The 27326-nt window shown below is 46.6% G+C and overlaps 1 protein-coding gene across 5 annotated transcripts in view; it reads left to right on the forward strand.

Moving 5' to 3' along the window:
- Positions 1–27326, forward strand: part of ARHGAP26 (Rho GTPase activating protein 26) — a 416457-nt gene that overhangs the window by 110272 nt on the left and 278859 nt on the right. For all 5 annotated transcript variants that reach the window (XM_074360866.1, XM_074360863.1, XM_074360867.1 and 2 more), the window contains 6 exons: positions 2223–2294; positions 7679–7780; positions 14949–15059; positions 20656–20760; positions 22214–22343; positions 25650–25750. In XM_074360866.1, coding sequence (XP_074216967.1) covers positions 2223–2294; positions 7679–7780; positions 14949–15059; positions 20656–20760; positions 22214–22343; positions 25650–25750 — 621 coding nt within the window. The remainder of the gene's footprint in view (positions 1–2222; positions 2295–7678; positions 7781–14948; positions 15060–20655; positions 20761–22213; positions 22344–25649; positions 25751–27326) is intronic.

Below are 27326 nucleotides of genomic sequence, written 5' to 3' on the forward strand. Positions count from 1 at the left end.
AAGCCTTCCCTGACTCCCTGAGATATTTGACCATTCTTTGTATTTTCTGAACGTCCAATTCAAGCCTCTTAAGTCAATTCAAGACTTATATGAATGACTTAAAAGGCTTGAATTGATTCTGCATTGATCACACTGTGTCCTGATAATCACTTCATGTATCTGTGTCCCATGGGAAGTATGAGTTCTTGAAGGGCAGGGAACGGGCTGCTGTGCGCGCAGTATCAGCACAGTGCTTGGAACTAAGTGGAAGTTACAAAGTCCAAGAAACTTAGTTCCAGATGGACTTCATTCCTCTCCGTCTGCAGCCTCTCGTTTGACAGGCGAAGTGAAGTCTCATGAAGGCTGATAGCATGCAGTTGCAGGACTGGAGCAAGGGCTTGGGTGTCCGGATTCCCAGGTGGGCAGTTAGCGCTTTTGTGTATTTAGCATCTGGCTAGGGCTGGATTCTCACCCTTGGATGCCCATTGTAACGACCTGGGGAGTTTATAAAATACCGATGCCTGGGATGTAAGTATAGAGGTTCTGATTCATTGGTCTGGAGTGTAGCCTGGATGCTGGGATTTCTAAAAGCTTCCCAGGTGAGCCTAACCTTCAGCTGATGTTGAGAGCCCCTGGCTTAGAGGCTCAGCACACTACTGTGAGTTTCAGACTCACACTTGATTTGTAGAAAAGAAGGAAGTAAGTGAACCAGTTAAGCAACATCAAATAACAATAAAAATCAAACAAGTTGAACGACTTTGCAACACTTGAGTGTTAAAATGCTCTTTTCTAGAATAAGGGCTCTCAAAATTATGAAAAAGGTGAAAGGCAACAAATTTGGAAACCCACCTGCCACCCTCTACCCCTCATATGTCCAGTTAGTTCTTTGCTGTGTCCATCTCTGGCTTCTGGCATTTACTCTGCTGGTTTCATTGCGATGGATAGACATGTGACTTGGAAAAATAATGCTTTGTTGCGACGAGATTCCTGAAATAATTAGTTGAGCGACAAGTGAGCAATGAATGACTTAAAAGGAAAGATTGTAAAATATTGTGCTGCCTTAGGAAAGACCATAGAGTCTTAGAGCTGGAACAATCCAGCCCACTCATTTTGCAGATGAGGAAATTAGGGCCCAGAGAGGTTAAATGTTTTGCCCATGGTTACACAGTTGGCAGCCAATCAAGAAATCATTCTTTCATTCATTTGGTTGTTGAAAAATGTTTGAGTGCTTCTTTGTTTCAGCTCTCTTCTGTATTTTGGGGATAGTGGTAGACAAGTGAGCATTTTCAAGTGAGTAGGGTGTGTGCTGTGTGTGTGTGTGTGTGTGTGTGTGTGTGTGTGTGTGTGTGCACGCATGTTGTAATGGTGAACCAGAAAACTTCAGCTGGCTTACATCTTCTGAAGAAAACACTTGGTGGGGTGGTGGAAAGTTTGTCTGGAGTCCATTGGTGGTCAGAGAAGCCCCCCCCCCCCCACCAAAATGGTGACCTTTAAGCTGAGACCTCGGTTACCGTAAATAATAAGTTGTCCATACGAGGATTTGGGAACAGCATCTGAGGGAACAGCTAAATGCAGAGGCTTGGCAGTGGGCCAGATCTGGTCTGTTTGAGGTGCCTTCAGATGACGGGGTAGTTGGGGGCAGGACCTGAGGGGCTGAGTGCTGTGAGATGAAGTTGAAAGGCAGCCAGTGGCAGGAGGCACGATATCCTGAGCCCAGACGAGAGCTGGCCAGGCTACACAGAACCAGGCCTTGGTGGCTTTCACATCACCAAAGGTGAGGTTTTTTTTTGTTTTTTTTTTTGGTGGGGGTGGGAGAGTGGGGTTTGTTTAATTTAGACTCAGTGTTGAGCTACTTTAAATTTGTCTACTTAAATATAACTTGGGTGAATGAGCATTTACAGGATGTCACCTGAAACTCGAAATTTAGCCCCTACTCTGTCACTAGTTCCACTCTGCCTTCCGTGTGGTTGCTTACATTTTTAGAGGGCCTCGTTTTTATTTTTAAAGAATGCTATCTTAATCACGCACAGGAAGAGTATCATTTGAACCGATGACTCGATTTTGATTTGGTGCGCTGCTGGCTCAAGGGCTGTGAACAGTTGACACGTGCACCATGCTGCTGACTCTGATCTTATACTGGGGTGCGGGGAGGCCTTCTGTGGCCAGGGCTGCCCTGACTCTCTATTGATCCTGCTTTTGTGTCGTCCCCCCCCCCCCAACCCCGCCCCGCATTTCCTCTCCAGATTGAGAATGCCAGCGAAGTGCTCATCACTCCCTTGGAGAAGTTTCGAAAGGAGCAGATTGGCGCTGCCAAGGTGAGAATTTCGCAAGCCTTGTTTTTGGATTTTAGGGCAGGAGGTTTGGAAAACATACCGTCTTCTTCAGAAAACCTTCAGAATATCCAAGCCCATCATCTTCAGAGAATCTTGGGTAGATAAGCTTAGAGCCCAGCCCATCTGTTCTTCACAAGGGTCTGAAGTAAGGCTGAGGGTCAACCCCAGAGCAGTCATTCTAGTGTTTTGACATCTGATCGTGTTGTGCTAGTTCATAAATCATCCAAGGGTAGAAAGCACACCTCCTTTGTGGGAGTAGATACCCGTGTGCTTGGGCAATGTGAAACTATTTTGATTGTGGAGGTCTAGGACTCAGAGCCTAGGACAGGGGTTGCAAATTGGGTCCTGCGGGCATGGGGACCCTCCTCTTAGCCCACTTTTGCTGAGTGTGAAAATGAGCCCTCTGTGGTTAGATTTTTAAATTTTTTCAAGAGAAACTGAAAAGTCGGAGTTTTATAGGAAATCTCCTGATTTAAAAAAAAAATATGCTGGCAAATAATTTAAAAATACATATTACATGTTGTGCAGGTCAAAAAGCGGTACTGCCTCAACCCAGAGGCCAGCATTTGTTACCACTGACCTGGAGGGGCTGTAGCTGAAACGTGGCTGATTCTAACCGGTTACAGAAAAACCAGGAAGAGAATTTTATTCATTTTTCAAAGATGGATTCTCTGGGGTCCCCTGCCCTGTGATAAATCACTAGGAAACTCTAGCCAGGGTGACCTTCAGTAGCGTGTTAGAGGCCACCTACAGGGAAGATGTTTTCATTGGAATCAATGAAGGCAAAAGGACTTTCAAGATTTTCTTCCTGTCTCCCCACTCTCCCCACCCCCGGAACCGTGAGTCATTCGGCCGCGGGCCCCTTGCTCCACCTGCAGGGCGTTTTGGGCAACGTCCCCCTTTTACTTGTTGAGAAGGTAAGGGTTTTACTCAGTGGTGAAATGGCCTTGAGGGGTGCCTGCCTGTAGGTGGGAAAAACTGGCTGAAATGTAGCAAAGTGGGGTCTCCCCCCAACCCCCAACCAAGTTCATCTGCTTTCTGAAAACGAATACGATGAAGGTGTGAAGGAGATCTTCTTCAGTTCAGTCAGAGGTTTTCAGAGGGACGGAGGGACCCCGGCAAGGGTTCTTCTTCCAGTTTTATAGCACTTAACTACCAATTTTACAGTTTCCATTTATGAGTAAATTGGAGCTCTTTGGTCTTGTATCAAAGCTTAAGGAATATATAATTCAAAGGAAGTCTTATTCCGTTAAGATTTTGTCCAAGACTTTGAACAAATCCAGTGATAGATGAGAAAATGCCCTGAGTGCCCCTCCCTGAGTTCTCGCCGCCGGCGCAGACCGAAAGAACATCTTCTCCTTAGTGGCCTTGGGGCCAGTGCCTCCCACTCCTGCGCGCGCACACACGCCGGTGGCTGGAGGATCTGAAGAGGCAGCGGCCTAGCAGGCCCAGTGATTGAGTCATCTTTCCAGGAGTCAGCTGCCTCTGAGCACAGATGCCTCTCACTCCGGCCTCTTCCCTGGGCGCTGATTTGAGGGTAACCACGGTTACCACGGAGGAGGAGCTGAAGTCTGATTTGGCTCCTTTTGGGTTAATACCAGTGATTGTAATGACAGGAGTGGGTACTTTTCTGGGGGCTAGAGATGGTGAGAAATACAAGAATAAAGAAGTTCGAATAAAATCATCACTCAGCAGGACAGGTTTCCCTTCTGTCCTCTCATTCCCATTGAAGAATGAACGGTGTGATGACGTTGGGGATGATTTCTCATTTTTTCTTGTTTTCAGTACACCTGTTCCTCCCCACCCCATCCCCTGACACCCGTACTGTGATATCACAGCCTTACGTACATTTAAGAGAAAACAAACAGCAGCCTCTTCACTAGGCGACCTAGGGAGCGGACTCTACAACACCTAGGAGCCAGCAAGAGCTCTGTGGTGGCCAAGTGGCAGTCTCTGAACTTTGCCCCTGTGCTGCTAAAATTACCCTTCCTCCTCCCCTCTGCGCTGGTGCTGCTTCGGTTGCTATAACAACCTGTTGCTACTCGCAGGAAGCAGAAGTTAAGAGTGCTGGGGGCGAGGAGCATTCTTGTGCTAATGTGGCTGCTCTGGGGTAGGGTGGACCCTGGAGCTTGGCGTAGCCGTGGCCCTGTGTTTAAACTTCTGAGTTTGGGGGAGTTTATTTTTCCCGCAGCTGAAGCTGGGATCTGCAGTGAAAGAGGAACAGACACGGCAGACGGTGGTTAAGAGCGGGCCGTAGGGCTAGGCTGCTTGAGTCCAGATCCCACTCGGGCCGCTTGTCTGTTAACTCGGGGAGGTTACTGATGCTCTCTGTGCCTGTTTCCTGAGCTAAGAAATGGGGTTAATGGTAGCGCTTACCCTACAGTTATGAGGAAGAAATGAGTGAGCTCATCTAAAGTGCTTAGAACGTGGTCTGTCGTAAAGTCATTTGATGTTAGCCATTCTCTCCGATACACACAGCTCATTCATTGAAAAGCAGGTGAGCACCTGTTGTGCGCCTGCTGCGTGCCTGCTGCGCGCCTGCTGCGCGCTGTGTGCCGTGTGCAGTGGCGAGTAAATGCAGGTGTGGCTGCTGTGCTGGCGGTGTGCGGTGGTGGGGAAAGGCACCAGACAAGCACGTAATATCAAATGGTGCCGGGTGCTCTGAAGGGCCACCTTCATGGGACTTGGGGCATGGAAAGCCAGTGGTGTTCTTAACGAGAAGGAGGTGGGTTTAGGTGATGGACCTCATCGCCGCCACCCCCACCGTGGCTGCCGCCGCCATCATCGTCAGGGAATTTCACTGAGCACTCTCCCTGTGGCAGGCGCTCTGCCCAGCACGGCTGGGGTGTTTCTCATTTAGTCCTGACAGTCTGGCGAGGGGCTGGGTGTTGTTCTCCTTATTTTGTTAGGCAGTCTCTGAGCTGAAAGGGGAAGCTTGAGCTGTGATCTCGTCTGGTCATCCTCAGATGAGGGAACCAGAGTCCTGGGGATGGGCAATGGCTTGTGTAGAGTCCGGAGTAATTTCCAGGATCCAGACTCTGTTCTTGATTCACTGCATCACCCACAGTGGATGCCCTGGAAGGCGAACACCATCTCGGTACCTAAGTGAGAGAGTAGTACTTCCTGTCTTAAGAACATTGTCTGAATCCCAGCAGAGTTCTTCCCCCAGAGGTCTGGTTGCTGTTTTCTCAGGACGGAAGCGGCTTGCCATTCTTCTGAGCTCCAGCTGTCCTCTTGAACACAGAATGTGGAAAGTCACAGAATGCCAGTGACTCATACTCATGTTGCCTGGCCTGTTGTCACCTCTGGCCAGCTGCACTGTGCTGGCACAGGGTTCTGTTTTGGGGGGTTGCTGACAAGGGTGGTGGAGAGGCTGTGCGGGCGTTAATTAGAGTCGGAACCCCAGCTCCAAGCCACTGATTTCTGTGAAGGAAGAGAGCTTGCTTGAGTCAGGTGTCTTGCCTGTATCTCTCCTCCTCTGAAGAAGTCACGTCTCCTCCGGCTTCATCTTCACTTGCTTCTGCGTGTTTAATTGTTCATGTATGTAAGCCCTTCAAGCAAAACTGAGATTTGTAGAGATGGTTACATGTCAGCTGAAATGGATGTCTGACGACTCTGCCCACTCTGTGAGGCTTGGAATCCGGCTGATGGCCAGATGAACAGTGTTCTGACATCACGGGAGCTTCAGGTGACGGCTTCTCGGTGATTCCTCCACACTTGGGCTCGGTGTAGTCTGCCCAGAGCACCTGCCCTCTGCCTCCTGCTCTGGGAGGCTCCACTCTTACCCCAACTCCTCCCCTCCACACGGAGGCCTCCCTGGGGCCCGTCTGCAGAGCCTCTGTGACTGCGCCCTGTTCGTTCCCTTCCAGCTCCTGCAGCGGGCTGGGGCCGGCTGGCTGCTTACTCGTTCAGTGTGTTTCTCCTTCTGCTGAAGCATCCCTGCCACGAGGGTGGGGACCACTTTTGCCTTCCCCTCCCAGTGCCTAAAGGATCCTAAGAGAGTGGTTGCTGCTTAGCTCTTCGTTAGATGAAGAGATGCCTCTGAGCTTCCTGATCTGGCCGTGGTTGTTCTCTTGTAGGCTGTGGAGTTGCAGGAAAGTCTCTCCTTTGGGCTCCACATGAGTGAGAGTGAGAATGCTGCACCCAGTTATTAATCTGGTCCTGTGTATCAGCCCAGGGCGGACCTTCCTCCAGCCCCCTTGCCCGCCATCTCCACGGGACTGTGGAGGGAAGAGAGATGGCCTGTGACAGTGTGTCCAGGGTGCCTGAGAATGTGGGCTTGCAGGCAGCTTGTCCTGGGCTCAAACTCCAACCCTGCCACTCTCCTCCTCCTCCTGCGTCTAAGTTTCCTTCTCTGTAAGATAGGGGCTAGAAATAGAAGCTCAGTGGCTTGGTCGGGGAGCAGGGAGTATGAAGTGTAATATGATAGATTATTTTTCACTTTGAAAGCAGTAATTTAGGATAATAAAGCATTTCCCAAAAGGAGGGAACAAATCCCCCATTATTCCATTTCTTTAACTCAGGTATTCTCATTCAACTGTCTTCCCATCTAATCGTTGTCCATAGGTAGCCACAGTCTTGGTAGGATGCACCAAGTTTGTATCATGCTAGTACTACTTTTCATCATATCGTATCTTTCCATATGACCACCTAGTCTTGTGCTGGTTATATTTATTGGGTGTCCTGTACTTAGTTATCTCAAAACTTATTCTTGGGCATCAGTGTTCCTGCTGCTTCCTTCCTTTTTTTTTTTTTTAACCCCCCTATTATAAATGATGCCTCAGTGAACGTATTTGGAAAGATAATATCCTCTTTGTTTTGGAATATTCCAATATTCCTCAGCTTAAAGACCCATATGTGATATTCTTGTGTCAAGGATATTTCGCTCTACAGATTAAGAAGTGCTTTTTGAACATGGTTGCAGCTGGATCTACCCTTCGTCTAGATTTGTCCTGTTTGAGCTGTAAGTAGGTCTTCCTGTTTGGGGATTAGCATCACAGGTAACTTCCCTTCTTCCTTGGACTTTGAGCATTCTTGTGAATTAGAAATTAGACATTTTGATTTCACAGTGGAAGTTTTTAGTAGGTGGAGTCCTGGCTTTGCCACTATGAAATACTGGTATTTCCCTCGTTTCTGGCATTGTAGGGGCAGCTCTGTGATACACACCAGGACACCATTGGGCTGTTGAATGGTGGTTGCTTGATTTCATGGGCGTTATTTGAAGCGTAGGACTGGCTGGTCCACTGCTCTCCTGGGTCTGAGGGGTTGATGAAGCTACAAGGGTGAACTGGAAGAGCTTGACCAAGGTTGCTGTTGTTCTTGCAACATTTTATTCTTTTTCCCTTTTCTGCTCCTCTTTTTGCCAGGAAGCCAAAAAGAAGTATGACAAGGAGACAGAGAAGTATTGTGGCATCCTAGAAAAGCACTTGAATTTGTCTTCCAAAAAGAAAGAATCTCAGCTTCAGGAGGTAAGAAACTTTACTAGTATCCTGAATAAAGTATTTAATTAAAAAAAATTTATTGAAGTATTTACATACAATGTTAGTTTCTAAGGTACAGCATAGTGATTCAGTTATACATTTATATATATATTCTGTTTATTATAGATTATTACAAGATATTGAATATAGTTCCCTGTGTTATACAGTAGGGTGTTGTTTTTATCTATTTTGTATATAGTAGTTTGTATCTGCAAATCCAAATTCCTAATTTACCCCTCCCCCACCCTTTCCCATTTTTGTTTTCTATGTCTGTGGGTCTGTTTCTGTTTTGTAAATAAGTTCATTTTTATTATTTTTTAGATTCCATATATAAGTGATATCCTGTGATATTTGTCTTTCTCAGTCTGATTTACTTCACTTAGTATAATAATCTCCAGGCCCATTCATGTTGTTGCAAATGGCATTATTTTATTCTTTTTTATGGCTGAGTAGTATTCCATTGTAGATATACACAACATCTTCTTTATCCAGTCATCTGTCAGTGGACACTTAGGTTGCCTCTGTGTCTTGGCTATTGTAAATAGTGCTACTACGAATGTAAGTGTTTAATTTTCACATGATGCTGTGGATATGTGCTGGTTACTCTTTGCCAGGAAATCCTATGATAGGAAGAGGCCTGGAGACCAGGAGCTTCATTCTGATCCCTAATCCTTTGCTTGCTGCCCGTATTGCCTTTGTACCTTCCCACCGTAGCGCACCCTGTGTGGCTGTGCAGCCTGTCAGTGGCGAGGAACATCCAGCTGGTCAAGATCCCCCACCTCCTTGTTGGGCAGCCCTCATCACTAGGTTGTGTTTCTTCCTTTCAAACTGAGATCAGTTTTCCTGTGTCTTTCACCCTTGACCTTGATTCTGAACTCTCTTACCTTGCCTTTCGACTTCCTCCTTATATCAGTGATTTGAAGTGTTAGCGTCTGAAACAGTTTGGTCATCCTTCCTTAATGTGAAAAGAAAAAACCAATTATTCCACCCAGTACTTGATGTTAGTTTTTTTTTTTTTTAATTGTCACTCATATATTTTGTGCTTTGGTAACCTTGTTTCAAAAAAGTAAATTTTCTGTGTCTGCCCCAGGTCTTTTTTGGACTTGCGTGGGGTCTTTTTAAGAGCACTTCACTTGGAAAGAAAAGGCAGCTTTACAGCCGTGGGGCTGTGCTCATTTGAACTTAGATCATGGAGGTTTGTGTGGTAAGGGGGTTTATGTTTGGGGGAGACAGGGCAGTTTTCTAGTGGAACTCCAAATTCGACTATACAAATACCATCTTATTTACTCTTTAAAGGTTTGCTTGAACTGTCTCAGGTTTGTGCTAAAGAGAGGCCATGGCTTCCAAGTTAGCCCTCATTCTTTACTTTCTTTTCTTTTTGAGCAGATTCCATGCCAGTACCTCTATGAGGTGAAAGTTCATATGAAGATGGTAGGGTCCAAGGTTGAAAGATGAAGATTACTCAGGAGATGGTGGAGTCCAGTCCCCTCCCCACCGGGCTTTGTTACACACCCTCAGTTAGGAAGGTGTTGTTCTTAGAACTCTTTGCTTTGAAATGAGTGTTTGAACCAGTTGTTTGAGTGATGGATGTGGGCTTAGCAACACCTGTAGCCACAGCAAGTGTTTGTACTGGGCTTTGCAGATCAGTTCTTGGCCAACCAACCAATAGCAATTGAGTCTTTGGTGTGAGCTGTAGGAAGCAGAAACCACTGACCTTTCCTTGAAGATCTTGTGTCTGAGGAGGGAGAAAGGCACCAGTTCAGGAGGAGGGGATTCTGGAAGTAGCACAGCTGCTCAGGTAAATCTTGCCAAATGTGACTGAGAAGGTTAAGGAGATGCTTATTTTCATTGGATGATTCGTAAAAGCCTCTTCCCAGCTCTACAAGGGGATGTGGGCATCAGGAGATACCCAGGGATATGTGGATTGTCCATGATAAATACGTAACTCCATTTAGAATCTGTCCCGATGCCCTCATTTATCAGTTGTCATTTTTCTAGCATCATTTGGCATTTGGGGTTTGGAAACTATAAGGAAGGTCGTTTTGGCTGCAGCTCACGATGACCAGATCTGGCCCACCTGCAGTTTCTAAGCAGTTAGATGACCACGCACCATAGTGCAGTTATTCACGGCTGAGCCAGTGTGTGATTGTTCTAGTGCCCCCCGGTGTTGGGAGGCCCTTAGTACAGCTCTCCTACAGGCCTGGTATCTCTGGAGGGAGGGCGCTTCTCCTCACGGTCTGCTCTCTCCATGCCTGGATACAATACTGCCCAGGTGGTCTGGGATGAGTCCAGCATTTTCTGTTAGGGCCATGCCACTATCATCTCCCCCTGAGATGGCAGTATAGGGACCAGAACACTGGACGGGCCAAGAGATAACTTCTTTTCAAGGCTTGCTCTGCTATGTGGTTGACTGTGTGACCTGGAACAAGTCCTGAGTCTCTCTGAGCTCCAGTTCCTTTGTTTTTGAAATACTCATAAAATGCCTGTCCTGCCTGCTTCATGTATGGAAGGCAAATTACAGCTGCTACTCAAGTAGAAAGTATTATCCTTGTAACTGGCCTGTTCCTCCCTGTCCTGTTCCCAGGGTGGGTGGCATTCTTCCTGGCTGCCTGTTCATGCTGCTGTAACAGAATACCGTAGACCGGGGAGCTTATAAATAACAAAAATTTGTTTCTCACTGTTCTGGATGTGGTGGAGTCCAGGATCAAGGTGCTGGCAGACTGGGTGTCTGGTGAGGCTCCTGGTTCGTAGATGGCTGTCTTCCAGCTGTGTCCTCACATGACAGAAGGTGTGAGGGAGCCCCTTGGTCTCTTTTTATAGGGACTCTACCCTCCTGACCTAATCACCGCCCAAAGGCCCCACCCCAAATGCCGTCACACTGGGGTAAGGGTTCAGCGTGTGAATGTGGTGGTCAGAGGGGCACACATTCTGTCTGTTGCGCTGACTTTGCCAGTATATGTTTTTGTGGACATTTTTTCGTTGTGCTTTTTGCTTGCAGTCCCTGTCTTTTACCCATTACACACTTTCTAAGTTCTTTGGAGGAAAGGAGTGGCTGCAGGTCTCCTGGTCTGTTCTCAAGCGTTGCTTTTCATACCTGAGCTGAATTAAAATGAATGAAAATCTCATAGTAATAACAACAATAATGATAGTATTTTTACTAACAACAGCAACAATAATGGCTGCAAATATTTACTGAACGCGTATTGATGGACCAGGTATTATGTTAAGCGCTTTATATGGAGTCTACTCAAATCCCACGGCTACCCTATGATGTATTCACTCTTTTACATATGAAGAGACTGAGGCTCAGAGTTGATGGATAGCCTGCCCATAGCTGGTCAGCAAGGATTTGAACCCTGGCTCCTGGTGCTGGAGCCCTTCCCCTTACCCCAGAATGCTCTTCTCTCTCCATCTCTGGGGGAAGGGTGTTGCTGGGCTGCCCACCAGCCATTGTTATTCAGTGCGACTGTCAGGCAGATAGAATTAGAGAGTGGGCGGGACCTTGGTAATCTTCCAGTTAAACCTCTTAGAATGACCTTTGAAGGAACTGAGTTCCTTGCAGAGGTCAAGTGATAGCTCTAGGTCCTCCAGATATTTAATGATGATTTTCCTCACATTTATTACAAAATCAACTGTTAACAGTACTATTAAATACCTACTACACACTTAATGAAATCTCCTTCCTTTGATGATCCAGAAATGTTCCCTGATTGCGGGCTTGAACTGAATACTTGTGAATTCTAGCCCATCCCTGGATCTCTGAAATTGAGTGAAAATTACAGGGCAGTGATGTGGAGTGTGACACTGCCATCTAGTGGATGACTTTTTAAAAGTCAGTATTGTCTTCAGTGGCTCAGAAACTTGCTTCTAAGACAGTAATCATTCGTTGGACAAATTATTCATTGGACGCTTCTGTGAAAGTCTGTTCTAGTGTTGTAGGGAGTGAAATGAATGATCAGAATTTACAGTCCAGGAGGTTATCTCTTTTCCAAGAAGCGCAGAATGGTTGGTGAATCTCAGACGAGCCGGTAGATTGACAGCTTCTCAAGCAACAGGGCAGCAGTGTGTCCACCCAGGGGGTTAGAATCTGGCTTCTGACGCCATCGCAGCGGGGGCTAAGGATGTGGTGAATTCTATGGCCCAGATAAGAGGGGCATTGGCAGGAGAAATGGACCATTCTACTTGGGATTTCTCCCTTTTCCTTTGGCAGTGCATTCCAATATGCTTTCTTTCTGAGTGCTAGGTCACTGGTGGCCACATAGAGATTATTTCATTTGTTCCTCAAGCATCAGTTGAATGCTTGCTATGGGCGAGGCCCCGTTCAGGATGTGGAATAGAAAAGTGAGATGAGGTCTTTGCTCTCATCAACTTTATATTCTGGTAGGCCATACACGAGAAGAGAGAGGAATAAATAAGAGTTTCACTTAGTGATAAGGAAATAAATTGGAAGATAAGATAGAGACTCCCTGGGGTGACTTAACTAAAATAATGTCAATGAAGGCTTCTCTACTGAGGTAGCATTTGAATGGAGACCAGAAGGAAGAGAAGGAGCAAGCTGGGTGAAAAGCTAGGACAATATTCTTTAAATTGTAGGTGTGTCATCAGATCTGAGTTACTGGGTCATGAAATAGAGTAGAGTAGGTCAGAACAGAGTGAAAAATATGAAAGTGTGTTGCTCTTAATTATACATATATGTTTATGGGGTCATATTGTAAAAGGTATTTCTTACTGTGCATTAAAGTTTTAAAAAATTGAATATTTATCTAGAGGAAGAGGTTTTCAGACAGAAGGAACACCAAGTACAAAGGCTGCATGGCAAGGAAGAGTCTGGAGGGTTAGAGGGCGGGTGGGAGACTGAGTGGTTGGAATACAGGGAGACGTGGGAGGGAGGAGCAGAGGTGGGGGGTGGGCTGGTTCCCCATGGTCTTCAGACCATGGTAGAGGCTGGTGGGGGGGGGGTGTTAAGGAGCTGTAAGAACACCGAATTTAGATGTTAGGGAAGGTGTTCTGGCTGCTGAGTGGAGACTGGACTGTGGGGCAGAGAATGAAGGCAGGGAGGCCAGTGAGGAGAGGATGGAACCACCTAGAGATGACGGGCTGGCTTAGGGTCAGAGCAGGGTGGCAGCCCCCCTGCTTAGATGTCCCCGATGAGAACAAGTGACACACACAGGACACTTCTGGTCTTCCAGTTGTTCACACCCTGTCACTCATTTTCTCTGCGAAACGGCTCTACTCAGAGCAAGGGTAGGTCAAGTCACCCCCAGGCTCCAGGCGTGGGAAGGAGACCGGAGAGGATGCGTGACCGGAGCAGGTCCCACCGGCTAGAAAGTGACGGACCTGCGACTCCCAGCCAGGTGGTTGCTCTGCTGGCTCCCGGACTCACGCTGGGCTCTGCTCTTCTTCTCGGAGGAGTTTCCTCCTGGCTCCTCCAGCCTGGCCTGACTGCGGGAAGCCCTTTGCAGCTCTTCAGAGTGACCCTTTATTCCGTTGCAGTCTCACTTGGCGAGCCCACGCAGGGAAGATGTACGAGGGGCGGGGGGAGGTCAGGCAAGTTGATGCATCCCTTGGAGTAGGCGTGTGGGATCTGCACGACGAGGAAGCTCAGGGCTGCAGGGACTTACTGAACTTAGCTGGCCGGAGCCAGGTGGAAGGCGTGTCAGCCGCTGGTCCAGCAGCCACAGCTGGGGAGGGGGCAGCACTGTCTGAAACCTGGCCTCCAAGTAAAGCTCTGCTGCGCTCAGGTATCAGCTCCCCTGCCCAGAGGCTTAGAAGACAGCCCCGGGCTTAGCCCTTTACACTGGGTTTATTCTGCAGCCACGTAGGGGACTGCCTTCTGCCTGCTGATACGGAAGCTGTCCTGGGAGCAAGTTGCTAGCAGGAGACTTGAATAGATTCTTTGGATTCTTGCCCTTTTCCAGAGTTTGTCATTTTCTTTTCATTTTTGTGATTATTTAATTAATACGCCCTTTTCTTCATTATGCTGTGACCTCCCTGAAGGAAGTTTCTTTTTGCTCATGACGGTCAATCAATGAATGATTTGGCGAGTCCTTAAGATGCCAGGTTAGCGGTACCGTATTTGGGATAATGCTGTAAAGGTCAGTCCCAGGTTTTTTCCACAAGAATCTTGACAGAGGAACACTGAATTATTCCTTTGAGGGGCTTTGTCTTTGTAAGGGATGTCGTAGAACGATATTGAATACCTTCACTTCTAAAGAAAATGGTGTTTTGTTTCCTACTAGCAGGATACCCCTTTTTATTTTTAAAAATCACCTTTTTGTCATTGAAATATGCTTTCAGTGTAATTACCTGCTATGAAAGACTGAGTTGGCTTAGCCATGTTGTGGAAAGGGTGAGAGCCTTACGGTGATGGTTGTGGTTCTTAGCACAGCATCGCACATGCCGCTTCACACGTGCTCGGTTTCTCCCCTGGGTTCTAGATCCCAGATCAGTGGCTTAATTGTACCCCCTGGTGGGCCTCTCCAGGCCACACATCTGCACGGAGAGAGAAGTGAGGTTCCAAGGGAGCAATGTAATTACTTTGCTTGGGGTAAACTAATAGTTCATCCTTGTCTGAAGGGAGTATTTGGGACTCATGTGAAAATGTTCTTTTCTGAGGTCCCCTGCCCCCTAAACAGCTTGTTTCATTCATTAGGGAGGATGGAATGAAGATGGCCTGGTGTGTTTTCTTTTTCTCTTGAAAAATCTGTCTTCCAGGGAACCTAGGTCTGCCCCAGGGTGCGGGGAGGGGGTCGAGTCAAGTGGTTTAAGGATGAGCAAGGGTCTCGGAGGCAGATCGCCCAGGACAGAAGTCCCAGCTTTGCCTTATACCGACTGTCAGGTGCCTTCGTGTTAGCTGATTTCATTTTCATCTTGCGAAGTAGAAGCAAATATAATATCTTCTTCTTAGGAATTTAATGAGGATTAAGTAACTAAAATGAATGAAGCCTGAGTATTGACTGAGGTAACGAGTACAGATGTGAGTTTGATGGCTGGTCTAAAGTTGGCGCTCAGCTGACCACTATCATTATTCATATCTGTGTTTCGTGCTAGTTGATTTGCTTTTAAAACCCATCTCCAGGGATTTTTCTGGCCGCTGGCTGAATCCTCTCCTCAGATAGTGACTTGCTGCTTCTTTTAAATCCCATCTTGTTTGCAGGCAGACAGCCAGGTGGACCTGGTCCGGCAGCATTTCTATGAAGTATCCCTGGAGTATGTCTTCAAGGTGCAGGAAGTCCAGGAGAGAAAGATGTTTGAGTTCGTGGAGCCTGTAAGTAGATGCTCAGAGTTTCACTGGGTCCCGGATTCCATCCGCACCCCTCATTCCCACTCATGCCTAGATTATGAAATGCTCCAAGTTGTTGATAAAGAGGTTGACCAGCCCTGATGTGGTGCCTTCTGCTAATGACAGAGCTTTGTCCATTGGCTACCCTGGGCTCTTCCCAGCGCAACCACGGAGATGGGGAGATGGAGAGAGAGCCTTCGGCATTGGTTCCTTCCTCCACGTTGTGCTGCTTGGTTTCCATGTCCAGGCAGGGGAGGGGAGGAGTTTTCGTCTTGCCAAACAATAGTGATGACACCTTCCCGTTCCTCTTTCCTCCCCCAATTCCTCTCTCCCTCAGATCACCCCGACGGAGCAGTCACCCAAGGAGAACTTACTCTTTTTTTTTTTTAATGTCCTGCTTTATTCACTTTTTGTCATTCTTTTTTTTTTTTTTTTTTTTGGCAAATAGAGGCAGGTAATTAGGTTTATTTCTTTACTCTTAGAGGAGGTACTGGGGATTGAACCCAGGACCTCATGCATGCTAAGCACGCACTTTACCACTTGAGCTATACCCTCCCCCCTGAGACTTTTCTCTTTTTGCCTTCTAAGTTCCACGCCCTTCCTTATCCCAGTCGTATAAACTCCCAGTTTTCTCATCTGCAAAATGGGTATAATAATTCCACTTATAAAGATGATAGGATAACTGAGTTTATCGGGTAAGAGGCTTAGAATAGAGCTAACCTAGTTGGTACCCAGTTATTATATAATTGCTTTTTAACATCCAGTTAACAATTATTTTTTATTCTAAGGTCAAGGGATTTATCAGTTTCGGCCAACCAGGGTCTCCTCAAATGAGGAAATGAGTCAATGCCAATATAAACAGGGCCTACCTATTTTAATACAGTCTGGTAAATCTAAAAGTGTTTATTTTCTGAATACCATAGAAGATGTCAACAACCCAGCTGTTCTGTCTAAGGAGCTCACAGCCCTCATTGGGGGAGCCAAGTATCTAGTAAAGAGCTAGCCGAGGTAGCAGGCAGTTCAGTGCCGGGTTGGACAGAGTGGAGGTACCAGAGGGCTTTAAGAAGTAGAAAACCATTGTGGTTGGCAGATGTTTTTATGGTCATAAAATGAGGTATCTGGAGAGCTAATGAAAACAATTTCTGGTCTCATGTGAGAATGAAGAGAAAGGGAGAGGGGCTTGCCCAGAGTTAATTAAACATGTTGGAGGGGTTGGATGTTTAACCTTCACTTTTCCACAGAAATTCTTGTTTCTGAACACACCAGTTGATAGGAAGGTGAGTGACTTCAGGAGCTGTGGATCTGGAGAAGAGCTACTGATCATAAAAAGCTACTGACCAGATCAGTGGCTCTCAAAGTCTCAGAAATGCAAATTCTCAGGCTCCACCCCTAACCTGAAATTTGGGGGTGGTGCCTGGTCATCTCTGTTTTTGTAATCCTTCCGAGCGATTCCACTGCACATTAAAGTTTAAGCCACTGGCCTCGATGGTACAAAAGAAGAACATGAAGTAACAGTTGATGACGATATTAGCTGAAGCTGTGTCATGTTCTGTGTAAGGAATAAGAGCTTTACCACCATTATGTCGTTCAATCCTTATAACACCTCTGAGGGCACATACTGTTTTTGTTTTCAGATGAAGAGATGGAAGCACATTTATTTATTTCTCTAAGGTCATGTCTAGTAAATTGCATGGCTGTGATGGTCTGACTCTTAATCTCTATAAAGCAGCATTTGACTGTGTACAGGTGAAACAAGTGGAAAGGAAACCAGCAAAAAAAAAAAAAAAAAAACCCAAAAATCTCCCAGAACTAAATTGCTGGGGTGCCTGGTGTGGGTATTCATGTTTTGAGTTGGTTACAGTCAAGGGAATCTTCCAGCTCTTCGAGGAACGTCCGTGCCCATCAACTGTGTTCATTTGTTTCTCAGGAAGTAACTTCAAGTACCAGGATGTTACTGACCTTCAGAAAAAGAAGCAAAATTTTAGTGTGCCAAGGAAGAGGAGTTAGACTTCTGGGATCTAAACCATATATTTTTGTGTGCCCTGGAAGCCTTTACTTTGTGGTTGAGGTACTAAATGTTCTGGAGACTTGGACTGCAGATGGTGACACGCTGACTGCATGAAGGCGAAGCCCTGTTGCGTCTGTTCCCTGCGTTCTTGTAACTGAAGGTTACCTGGAGCGGCTGAGGGCTCCTTCTCCACATCCTCTGAGTTCTGCCCCCTGAGTATTTCTCGGTGCCGTGCCTTCCTGCCCTTTCCCACCGCTTCTGCCCCGTTGCAGGTTGTCTGCTAACACATCAGCCTGACTCCATCGCTCTTGCTGGACAGTACCTGCCAGCTCTCCTGGGCTAACTCATTACACAGATGATCTTTACCACAACCCAGTGCAGTAATGGGTTAAAGATGAGTTAAAGGGCGTTGCCTGGCTTACCCCGCCCAGGTTTTCATCCTTCCATTGGCTGCCCTTCTCTTTGTCATATGAATGAATGATTCTTGGGAGCTGTGTTCTGCTCGAGCTGCTGTACCAGAGTTACACAAACTGGGTGCCTCAGAACAACGGGAATTGATAGTCTCATGTTCTAGAGGCTAGAAGTCTGAGGTCCAGGCCGGCAGGCCCCTGCCCCGCCTCAAACCTGTAGGGAAACCGTCCTTCCTCTTTTATTCCTAGCTTCCGATGGTTCCCAGCAGTATTTGCCATTCCTTGCTTCATCGATGCACCACTTCCGTTCCTCATCATCACACTGCTGTCTTCCCTCTGTGTATGTTAACTGTGTCCAAATTTTCTCCCTTTTTTAAAGGACAGCAGTGTTTTTTGATTAGGGCCTAATGGCATCATTGTAACTTGATTACCTCTCTACAAACCCTATTTCCAAATAAAATCCCATTCTGAAATACTGGAGGTTAGGACTTCCTATCTTTTAGGGGTAAATAGACACAATTCCATCCACGACAGTAGCTCTATTCTGTGCATGGAAATAATCTAAGTTTACCAGAGAGTCCAGGATGATGGAGCCACCACTAATGAGCCAGTTACGTTTTTGTTTATTTATTTATTTATTTCTAATCTGTGTTATCAGCTAGGAAATAGGACTAGGTTTTTTCTTACAGTTCTCCTCACAGGAAAACAAGGATGGGGATAAAGGGAGAAGGAGGTGGGAAGGTCTCTCTTGGGCATTTCTTTTGTCAGGCTGTGATTGTGTCCCTGGCCCTTGACGGGGGAGCCTGGGTAGGCCTGCTGGCTTCTCTCGTTGGTAACCTGGTGAGGATATAGCAGGCACTCCCTCTGTGTGTGTGATTAGAAGCATTTCTTTGAGGCAGACAGAATCTTCCATCTTTGAGGTCCTTCCGTGGGCCTTGCCCAGCCCCCCAGGCCGTGGAAACTTTCATTTCCCACCGGGTTGTGGGGTCAGAGGTTCATGTCATGTGTGGGAGGGGAGGTCCCAAGTTGGAGAAGGGGAGAAAAGGGGCTCTGGGGAAAAGAAAGGGAAGTGGTTCAGAAATAACAATCTCTAAGTCATCATTTCCTGTTGAAAAATGGGCAATCGGGCGTGATACCAAGGGAAGTGAAAGCCGAAATAAATATGAACAACTCTGCCTTTGGAGTGCTTGTGTGGAGTGCATCGTAGTGAGCCGTGTGAGATAGTTAGTCACCCTGCATAAGGTGGTCCTGCTGGCTTTAAGTGAAGGATGAGTCAGAGCTAATAGGAGGAACGACCTGAGAACCAGCTGCTTATCTTCTGCATTGTTCCCCAGTAAAGGGTGACTCAGTGCCTTGGACAGTGATGGAGCACAGCTTTCAAGGACGACAGGGAGGGATGAGTTAAGGAAGAACAGTTGTCTTTGTGAATACCAGCAGTAGGTTTGGCTTAAGATCGCCGTCTTCTCTATCACTGGAGCCATTTAGGAGGAAAAGGATGGGCCTTCTTCTCAGAAATGTATTTTTCATAGAGGAGGTCCAAAAACTTTGGTCATCTTTGAGGAGTTCATTGTTAGTCTTTGGTGACTCTCTCGTGGCTTAATACCCGTTCCTTGATTTAGGTTAGGGATGTGTATATGGTGCCACTAGATGTGTTTATAGCCAAAGGACCCAGCAATGCCTGTTCCCTCACCTCCATGAGGATCTAAAGGAATGGACGCTGCAGGGACAGTGGCAGCAGGAAGTCAGGGTACCATATTGTTCTGAGCTGGGTTTTGTCTGACTCTCTAGTGGGGAGCTCTTTGATGAACTGGGCATGTGGCTTTGTCCGAAGGCAGGCCTCTCCCCTGGGCTCAGGTCGGGTAGCATATACCTTGGTGCTTACCTTTCCTGCCACAAACAAAGTGTGAGAGTTCCCTTCGCTGTCGTTATTAGGGCTGCTTCTTGGAAAAGGAGTTAGGTGAAAAAAAATGAGATTCTATTTAACAAGTAAAGGCATGTTTATTTAGGGGCGAGAAAATTAAACACAACAATATAACGTAAAGCAACTGTGTCTTGATGTAACAGGTGTTTGAGGCAGGTCAGAGGGGACCACTCAGACCACGTAAGTTGGCACTGAGAAGTTCAAGTTAGAAGGGGGCTGGTCCCCCAGAGTAGTAGACCTGAGCTTGTGATCCAGGGGTGAGGTTCTGGTTCTTCTAAACCTTGTTCAGTCCTTTATTATCCTTTGTTCAGGTTGAGATTTGGGAGTAGGGCAAGATATATAGAACTTGGGGAGGGGCCCATCCACGTGGGCACTGAGAGGAGAGAGCGCGGGAACATTTATGTAGCTTGGAGAGTGAAGGCCGGCAGGGGCTCGGGGTGGGGATGTGAATGGCTTTTAAATATATGAAGGCCTTTTGTGAGAATCGTGGTGAATGGATGTTTTCACTCTTCACTAAAAGCAAGACTAAACAAGGAATGGGCTTACAATTTTTAGCCTGAGGCACTTTAAATGAGAATTTTGGGAAACCATCTTAACTAAAAATATGGGAACGTGGCGTTATTAAGAAAGGAATCCAGAATGCTGACTTTTGGATAGTTGAGAGAAAGTGCAGAAACACGCTTGAGCTGACGTCTTATCTAGATTGACCTGACTTTGCCTGTTAGACTGCAGACTCAGGACACACCAGCTTCCTTTTCTCTCCCTTCCGTGTTGGTTATCAATGTAACTACACTCTTCTATGAGATAACCTGACACTGCGAATGTACTAGAAGGAGACTGAGTTGGAGCCCTGGCCTTCAGTTTCTGAAGAAGTGATTTTCTTAGGAGGCATTGAGGCTCACAGGGTAAGAGTTTGGTTGTTTGTACCAAGGAGACCTGGTTTCAAATGCTGGCTGCCACTTAACTGTGTGTTTTGGGGCAAGTGACTTAACCTCTCTGAATCTGCTTCCTCATTAGTAGAATGGAGGAACATTAGTCCTCCTTTCATGGGTTGTTAGGACTATTCCATGAGACAGGGCATGTAGAGTTCCTATGCCTGAAGTACAAGAGGTGCTCTGTAAGCACTAGCCATTATTATTATTTTATTCTAGACTTTCAAACCAGGGCTGGGAACTCAGGTACAGCTACGTAATGCCTCTTGAACCTGCTTATGTGATCTCTGCCCTTCTGCCTTCGTTACAGCTACTAGCATTCCTACAAGGGCTCTTCACTTTCTACCACCACGGTTATGAGCTGGCCAAGGACTTCAACGACTTCAAGATGCAGTTGACTATTAGCATACAGAACGTGAGTGGGCGAGGGGATGGGCTCCCTCTCCCTGGTTAAGTACGGGTCTGGGTGCCTGGAGATCACTTAAATGGCCGGGAGTGCAGATGGGGAGGACGGGCCTTGTTCGAGTTCAAAGGGAAGTGGGGGGCAGGCATTGCTAGGGTGCTGGGTGGTCCCAGGTTAGAGCATCATTCTCTCCTCCGTTATTTCAAAGCACTATTTATGTTCTCGGAAGTGCTGCTCTGATTATTTTTTTAAATCCCTAGCACCAGAGTCAGGATTTCCTTTGGCAGTGGAAGTCCCAGCCCCACCCAGCCCGGCCCAGCCTCCCTCCTGCGCATCCAGCTGTCTGGCCACACAAAACCTTACAGTGTGTGTTCAGGGATTGGGGATGGAGCCCATGTGCTGGCCTCCAGCTCAGAGGATATACTCCTGTTCAACCCGCTCTGGGGCTGCCAGGAAATCTGAGCCAGTGCGCCTTACTCCCAGTTTCCTTCCCCAAATTGTTAACAGTGGGACCTCTGGGTGCACAGAACCCTGCTTAGGACTCTGGTTCGCAGTTACTGGGGCTCGAACCCCCTCCTTCCTTGTGTGATTGGGCCACGTTAGTCTGCCTGTTGTCTTTGTCTCTGGATGATCCCGTGGCCGAGGAAACCCAAGTGCTCCCATGGGAGGTGTGCTACATGTTTTTAGAAGCCTGAGCTTGCCCCCCGCACCCTCCATGCTTCTCTGTGTGGCCTCAGAGAACAGAGAGTTGAAGAGTCTTGGATGAGCTTTCGCAGAGCCCGGCTTCCCCTTGGGCCTGGCTCCTCAGAAGGCAGCCTCTGGGGTGGAGGTGTACACAGAGCAGGCTTACAGGAGGCAGTGTCAGCCAAAATACCTGTGAGTGGTGAGGCAGTCTCCACAGAGGCCCCAGTTGATGTCATGGGCCCCCTGGCACAGGCATGGGCCCCTGACCCTCCTTCTTTGGCCCTTGGCCTCTGGTTACTGGATGCAGGCTGCCCTGGGGGAGGGAGTAACCTTAAGTGAAGTAGCTCCATTTCAGGAGGGGATTCTGTGAGCCATCAACAAACAGCTGAGAAAAGTATCTCCTTCCTGGAGGGAGTTGGGGGGCCCCCCTCCTATGGACCATCAGAGTCAGCTTCGCCTGGGGTGCTTGTTGACAGTGTGCATGTCTGGGTTGAGAGGTACTAAATTTACCTTTGGCGGTGAGGATTGGTCATTTGCATTTTCTGCCAGTTCCCCAGGTGATTTCGACAATCCCTTAAGTCTGAGGGTAGGGTCATTCTAGTATAGGACTTTTAAGGCCAAAGTATAGTTTTTAAAAGTGAACATTTGCCTAATTCTTGGATGGCTGAATGTTCCTTATCTGGTTTTAGTTCTAAGGATTCTGTGGATTGATGTTCTGAATCACTAGAGATGGGAACAAGGTTTCATTTCTTCCATTTGAATAAAATTCCTTTCATCCTAGACAAGAAACCGCTTTGAAGGCACCAGGTCGGAAGTGGAAGCACTGATGAAGAAGATGAAGGAGAACCCCCTCGAGCACAAGACCATCAGCCCCTACACCATGGAAGGGTACCTCTACGTCCAGGAGAAGCGTGAGTGCCGGGCCGGCCAGCAGCCTGGGTGGACTCGTGCCTTTGGCCCAGGAGGTGGAGGGTGTATTTGAATCCTTAGTGCCTGGTCTGGAGCACAGGTCTGGATGAAGGAGAGCAATTTCATAGTCCAGTTTCCTAAGGGGAAGTTGCTGTCCACAAGGTCTTTGTCTACCTCCAAGGGATGTATCGTGTTTTCTTTGTAACTGGGAATCCCTTTGCAGCCGGGAGCTCATCGAGGCTCCGCGGTGCTACTTCTCTCCCTGGTGTCGCCCTGCTCTGGAGGTTCCTGTACCCTCAGTGTGTTCCTGTACCCTCAAACCACACCCTGGGCGTAGAGGCCTTGGAGAGGTCTGCAGCGCTGGGCCTTGTTGTCTGTCGGCGGTCACATCCTTTGGTGGACCTCCCAGTGGGTGATTTTGTTTTCCTTTGAGACTTGTTTCAGCAGCACCCGGAGAATTATGACTTGGGCTTGTTCCCTCTTCCCCTCAACTCCTGTTGTCCTAATATTTACATTTGATCAAAAATAGAAACAAAAGCTGATCCCAAGAGCTAGGAAGAAGACCCATGGACTGGCCCATATGACGTCAGGGAAAGAAATGCCAGGTGGTGCTAACCCAGGGTTTCCACTGATGACCCACAGGTTCTTGCACTGCGTTGTAGCACCCCCAGACTTCATTCGTGCGTGCCCTGCTAGGGGTTACAGGAAGTGCTTTTCTCTTTTCTTTGACGGGTAGTTCTTGTAGTTTCCCAGCCATGCTTTCCGCCTGGGCACTGATGATTCAGTGCTAGCCACATCTCTGCACTCCTGGAGGCTTTCTGAGGGAACAGCACACTTTGTTTCAGTGGTTATTCTGCTTAGCGATTACTCAAAAATTCGCTTGGGCTTAAAATTGCTCCCTGCTGACAGTGGTGTAGTAATGGGGTTGGAGGTCGGAGCATCAGGCATGAAAGAGAGTTTTATGTCCCTTATTCTTAAGGGGATGAGCTTGTTAAGGTTTGTAAGAGACAGAAGCTGCTTTAGTTGTGTGTTACACCTGCATAGGTGGTGAGCTCTTCTTTGCCCAATGAGAAGAGCGCCCCAGAAAGTTTTCAGTCAACTTGAAAATGTAAATTTTTGGGCTACAAAAATACAGTTCAGTGTCCACTTACAATACTTAATTTATTAAATGGTCACTTACAGGTTAAGTCGGTGTGAGCGCTCTCCCACTGCATCATTCAGTTTTATTCCAACACTTCATGCGCTCTCTCAGCACTAATGTCTCGATCACCCTTAGAAACACATTTTGATTCTCTGACCCAGAAGTTCAGAGCATGTCATTAGGATACAGCTTTCTTGTTTGTTTGGGAGTTTTTGTCACTTTCTATTTTGAAATAATTTCAAACTTTCAGAAAGTTTTAAGAATAATATAAAGAACAACCATATGACCTTCACCCAGACTCACTGATTTTTCCCCTATTTCCACAATTAGATCATTCTTTCTCTCTCAGTCTGGGTGTGTGTGAACATCACAGTCACAGATACTCACACACACGTTTAAATTTTTTCTAAGCCGTTTGAGAACAGATTGCACACACTATGCTCTTTTACATTAGTGTGCATTTTCTAAAAATATTCTGTCATGTAACCACAGTTACCACATCCAAGAAATTTAACATTGTAAGATATTTAATCTAAATGACGTTCCACACACCCAGTTTGTCAGTTGTCCCGGTGATGCCCTCATAAAGCATTTTGTTTTCCTCCAGTACGGCATCTTGTATAGCATTTAGTTGTCATATGACAACTTTAGTCTCCTTTAATCTGGAATAGTTCCTCACATTTTCTTTGGCTTTGAAGGCATTGATGTTTTTGAAGAATACAGGCCAGGTCTTTCATAGAATTTTGTTCAGTGTGGCTTTGCCTGATGTTTCCTTATGATTAGATTCAGGTCGAGCATCTCTGGTCAAATCCTACATGAGTAATTCTGTGTTCTTCCCGGGTACCACATCCAGAGCAAAGGATGGCCCTCTGCCCCGCCATGGTCTTGTTAATTTTGATCATTCAATCAAGGTATGGTCTGGTTGCCCCACTGTGCAGTCACTCTGTTCCCCTTGTAGTGGTTAGCAACCTGTGGGGAGACACCTTAAGACCATGTTCTTCCCTCATTGGACTCACTTCCTTCCTTCCTTCCTTCATCAGTATGGACTTACGGGTTCCCATTTTGTTCAGTAGGCTACGTACATTACTGTCTTTATTATTTATTTTGATGCTCAAAGTGTCCAGGATACAACACTTTTGAAATCTTTGTCTTGTGCCATCACTGGAATTTATTCTCTTAGCCAGAGAGATACCTTAGCATACTTGGTATTTCCATTTGTCCTTGATTCTCCAATGTATTGCCTTGTAAGTTTACTAAGTGACATCCAACACTTGCGATGGGCATTCACGCCCTGAAAAATGATTATCTAGTACCTGCTTAATTTCTTTTCATGTTGTTATTGTTGTTTTTTGACCATATCTATGTGATCTAGAGCTAAGCATCTAGGACTAGTATTGGTTGAGGACCTTGCTAATAATACGAATCATGCCTCCTTCTTCCTCGAATGCTACTTTTTTGTTCAAAAATAAAGTAATTGGCCAGGCACCCGGTAATGTCGGAGACTGTCAGTATTTGACTGCAGGGCACTTGCTTTTTTCCCGAGGGATAATTTTGAGGGACAAACTCTTTAGATTCCATTTGAGCATTTATAGTTACTTCCATTTCACATTTCTGGTGTCTTGGAGTTTTGCTTGTCTGCGTTTCCAATCTTGAGTTCTGCTAAAATAAAAACGAGGGGTTTGGAAGTGGGTCAGAACCCCTGTGCGTCTGTGCACACAGTCACAGAGCAGCTGTGTGGGAAGCATGAAGTCATCGGGCCAGATGGGAACGGTGACAAGCACTTTGAGGAGCCTTTCTGTGTTCTTTCTTCAATCATCTTACTCCTGTCAGGGGAGAGAAAGGAAACTTCAGATGGAGATTGATGATGGGAAAGTGACTTTAATTTCCCCAGGGAACCTCTACTTTCCTTATTTTTTAAGACCCGTTGGCTGCAGCAGTTAGTGGGAAACAGTCTTCCTTGGTCACTGGGGAAAGCCCTGGTCCAGTTCCATTTCCAGCCTGTGGGATTGGATTTCTGTCTGTTCCATTCCAGCTGCTATGGAGAATGTTTTGCCCCTAGAAACAGTTTAAGGATTAAGGATAGTGAGCATTGTGGGTTACTGGTTGTGTGTTTTTCCTGCATGCAGTGGACATGCAGAGATGATTTATGGGGAATATTACCTTGCAGGTCACTTTGGAACTTCGTGGGTGAAGCACTACTGTACATATCAACGGGATTCCAAACAAATCACCATGGTACCATTTGACCAAAAGTCAGGAGGAAAGGGGGTGAGTTCATTTTTAAATTTCATGTCTGATTTGCTCAGCTAACATATGATGATTATAATGCATGTATGAAATAATACCGCTAATGTTTCGCTGTAATTTTCTTAATTTTTATACAGTAGTTCCAGGAGGCATGGCACCCGACAAAGTAACCAAAACAAGAGGATTATTCTTAGCTCTAAGTTGCATTAGGAACTGCAGTTAGGAAAGATGCTTGTAGTTCACATGTATACAGTGTTAGTGTGTTTAGATGCTGGAAATTCTTGGATGACGTCGCCTTGTGAAGCTGGTTCTTGTCACTGTCACCTGGTACCTAGAGGGCTGCCAGTTGGCAGTGTAGATGTTCCAGTTATCTATTGCTGTGTACCAGACCCCCCAAAAAGGCAGCAACTTTTAAAATGACACCAATCGTTTCAGCATTTCTCACAGTTTGTGTGTGTGTCAGGAACTTGGGGAGCATTTGGATGAATGGTTTGGGCTCAAGGCTTCTTGTGAGGTTCCAATCAGATGGTGACTAGAGCTGGAATAGTAAGTGTTTGAAGCAGCTCTGGGCTGGTCAGATCTAGCTCTCTTCCTTTCTCCTGACCTCCTCTCTCCTTCTCTTCCTCTTTCCCTCTTGTTCTGTGTACTCTCAGAGCCTGTCCATCTGGCCTCTCTACATGGGCCAGTCTGGGCTTCCTCACAGCATGGCGGCCTCAGGGCAGCTAAAGGTTTCAAGAGTGAGTGTTCCAGTAACAGAAGCAGACCTTACATCGCCTTTTAATGACTTCTCTTAGAAGTCATATTGCCTCACATTGGCCCTTGGCCCTGTGTTGGTTAAATAGTCATAAAAGCCCAGCCAAGCGCACCCAGTTTCAGTGTGAGAGGTCACAGACCTGCCTCTTGATGGGAGAAGCAGCAAAGGCACGTTGCGCTGACAAGCATGTGGGATGGGAGACACTCCCGGGGCCGCCTTTGGAAGAGACAGCCAGGGTGCCTCTGCGGGGTCGTCGCCACTGGTGGGCCCTCCTGGCTGTGTCTCGGAGCATTCAGTCTGCCTGCATTTCCTCATTAGGTGATCTGTCTTTCCTCTCTGGCTGTTCATTATATCTTCTTCTTTTTTTTTTCCCCCTTTTGAAATTCTGCATTTCATTATGATGGTTCTCTCTGTAGTTTTTAATTTTTTTTAGTTTTTCAATCTGTTGTGCTTAGGATTCGGGGCCTTTCTGGGTTGGAAGATTGGTATCTTTCAGTAATTTTGGAAGGTTCTCACTGATTATCATTTTGAATTTTATTCCCCTTCCCATTCTTTTAATTATCTCCTTCCAGAGACATTTAAATATTTTTAATTAAAATATTTATATTTTTCATTTGTTTGAATCTCTGAACTCTGTTCTGGATAATTTCTCTCATTCTTCTACATTTAGTTTAAATAATTTTTCGGCTGTGTCTCATCTGTTGATGACTTAGTCCTCTGTGAGTATTCCAAGCCTGGCCCTCTTTTCTGTGGTGCATTTCTGTGCACCCCATTTTTGTGTTTGCACATTGTGTGGGCACCACAGTGCAGAGGCTACAAGCCCTGGCTCTGAAGTCAGACCGT

This window comes from Camelus bactrianus, chromosome 3, assembly GCF_048773025.1.
Source record: "Camelus bactrianus isolate YW-2024 breed Bactrian camel chromosome 3, ASM4877302v1, whole genome shotgun sequence".
In the NCBI taxonomy this organism is placed as follows: domain Eukaryota; kingdom Metazoa; phylum Chordata; class Mammalia; order Artiodactyla; family Camelidae; genus Camelus; species Camelus bactrianus.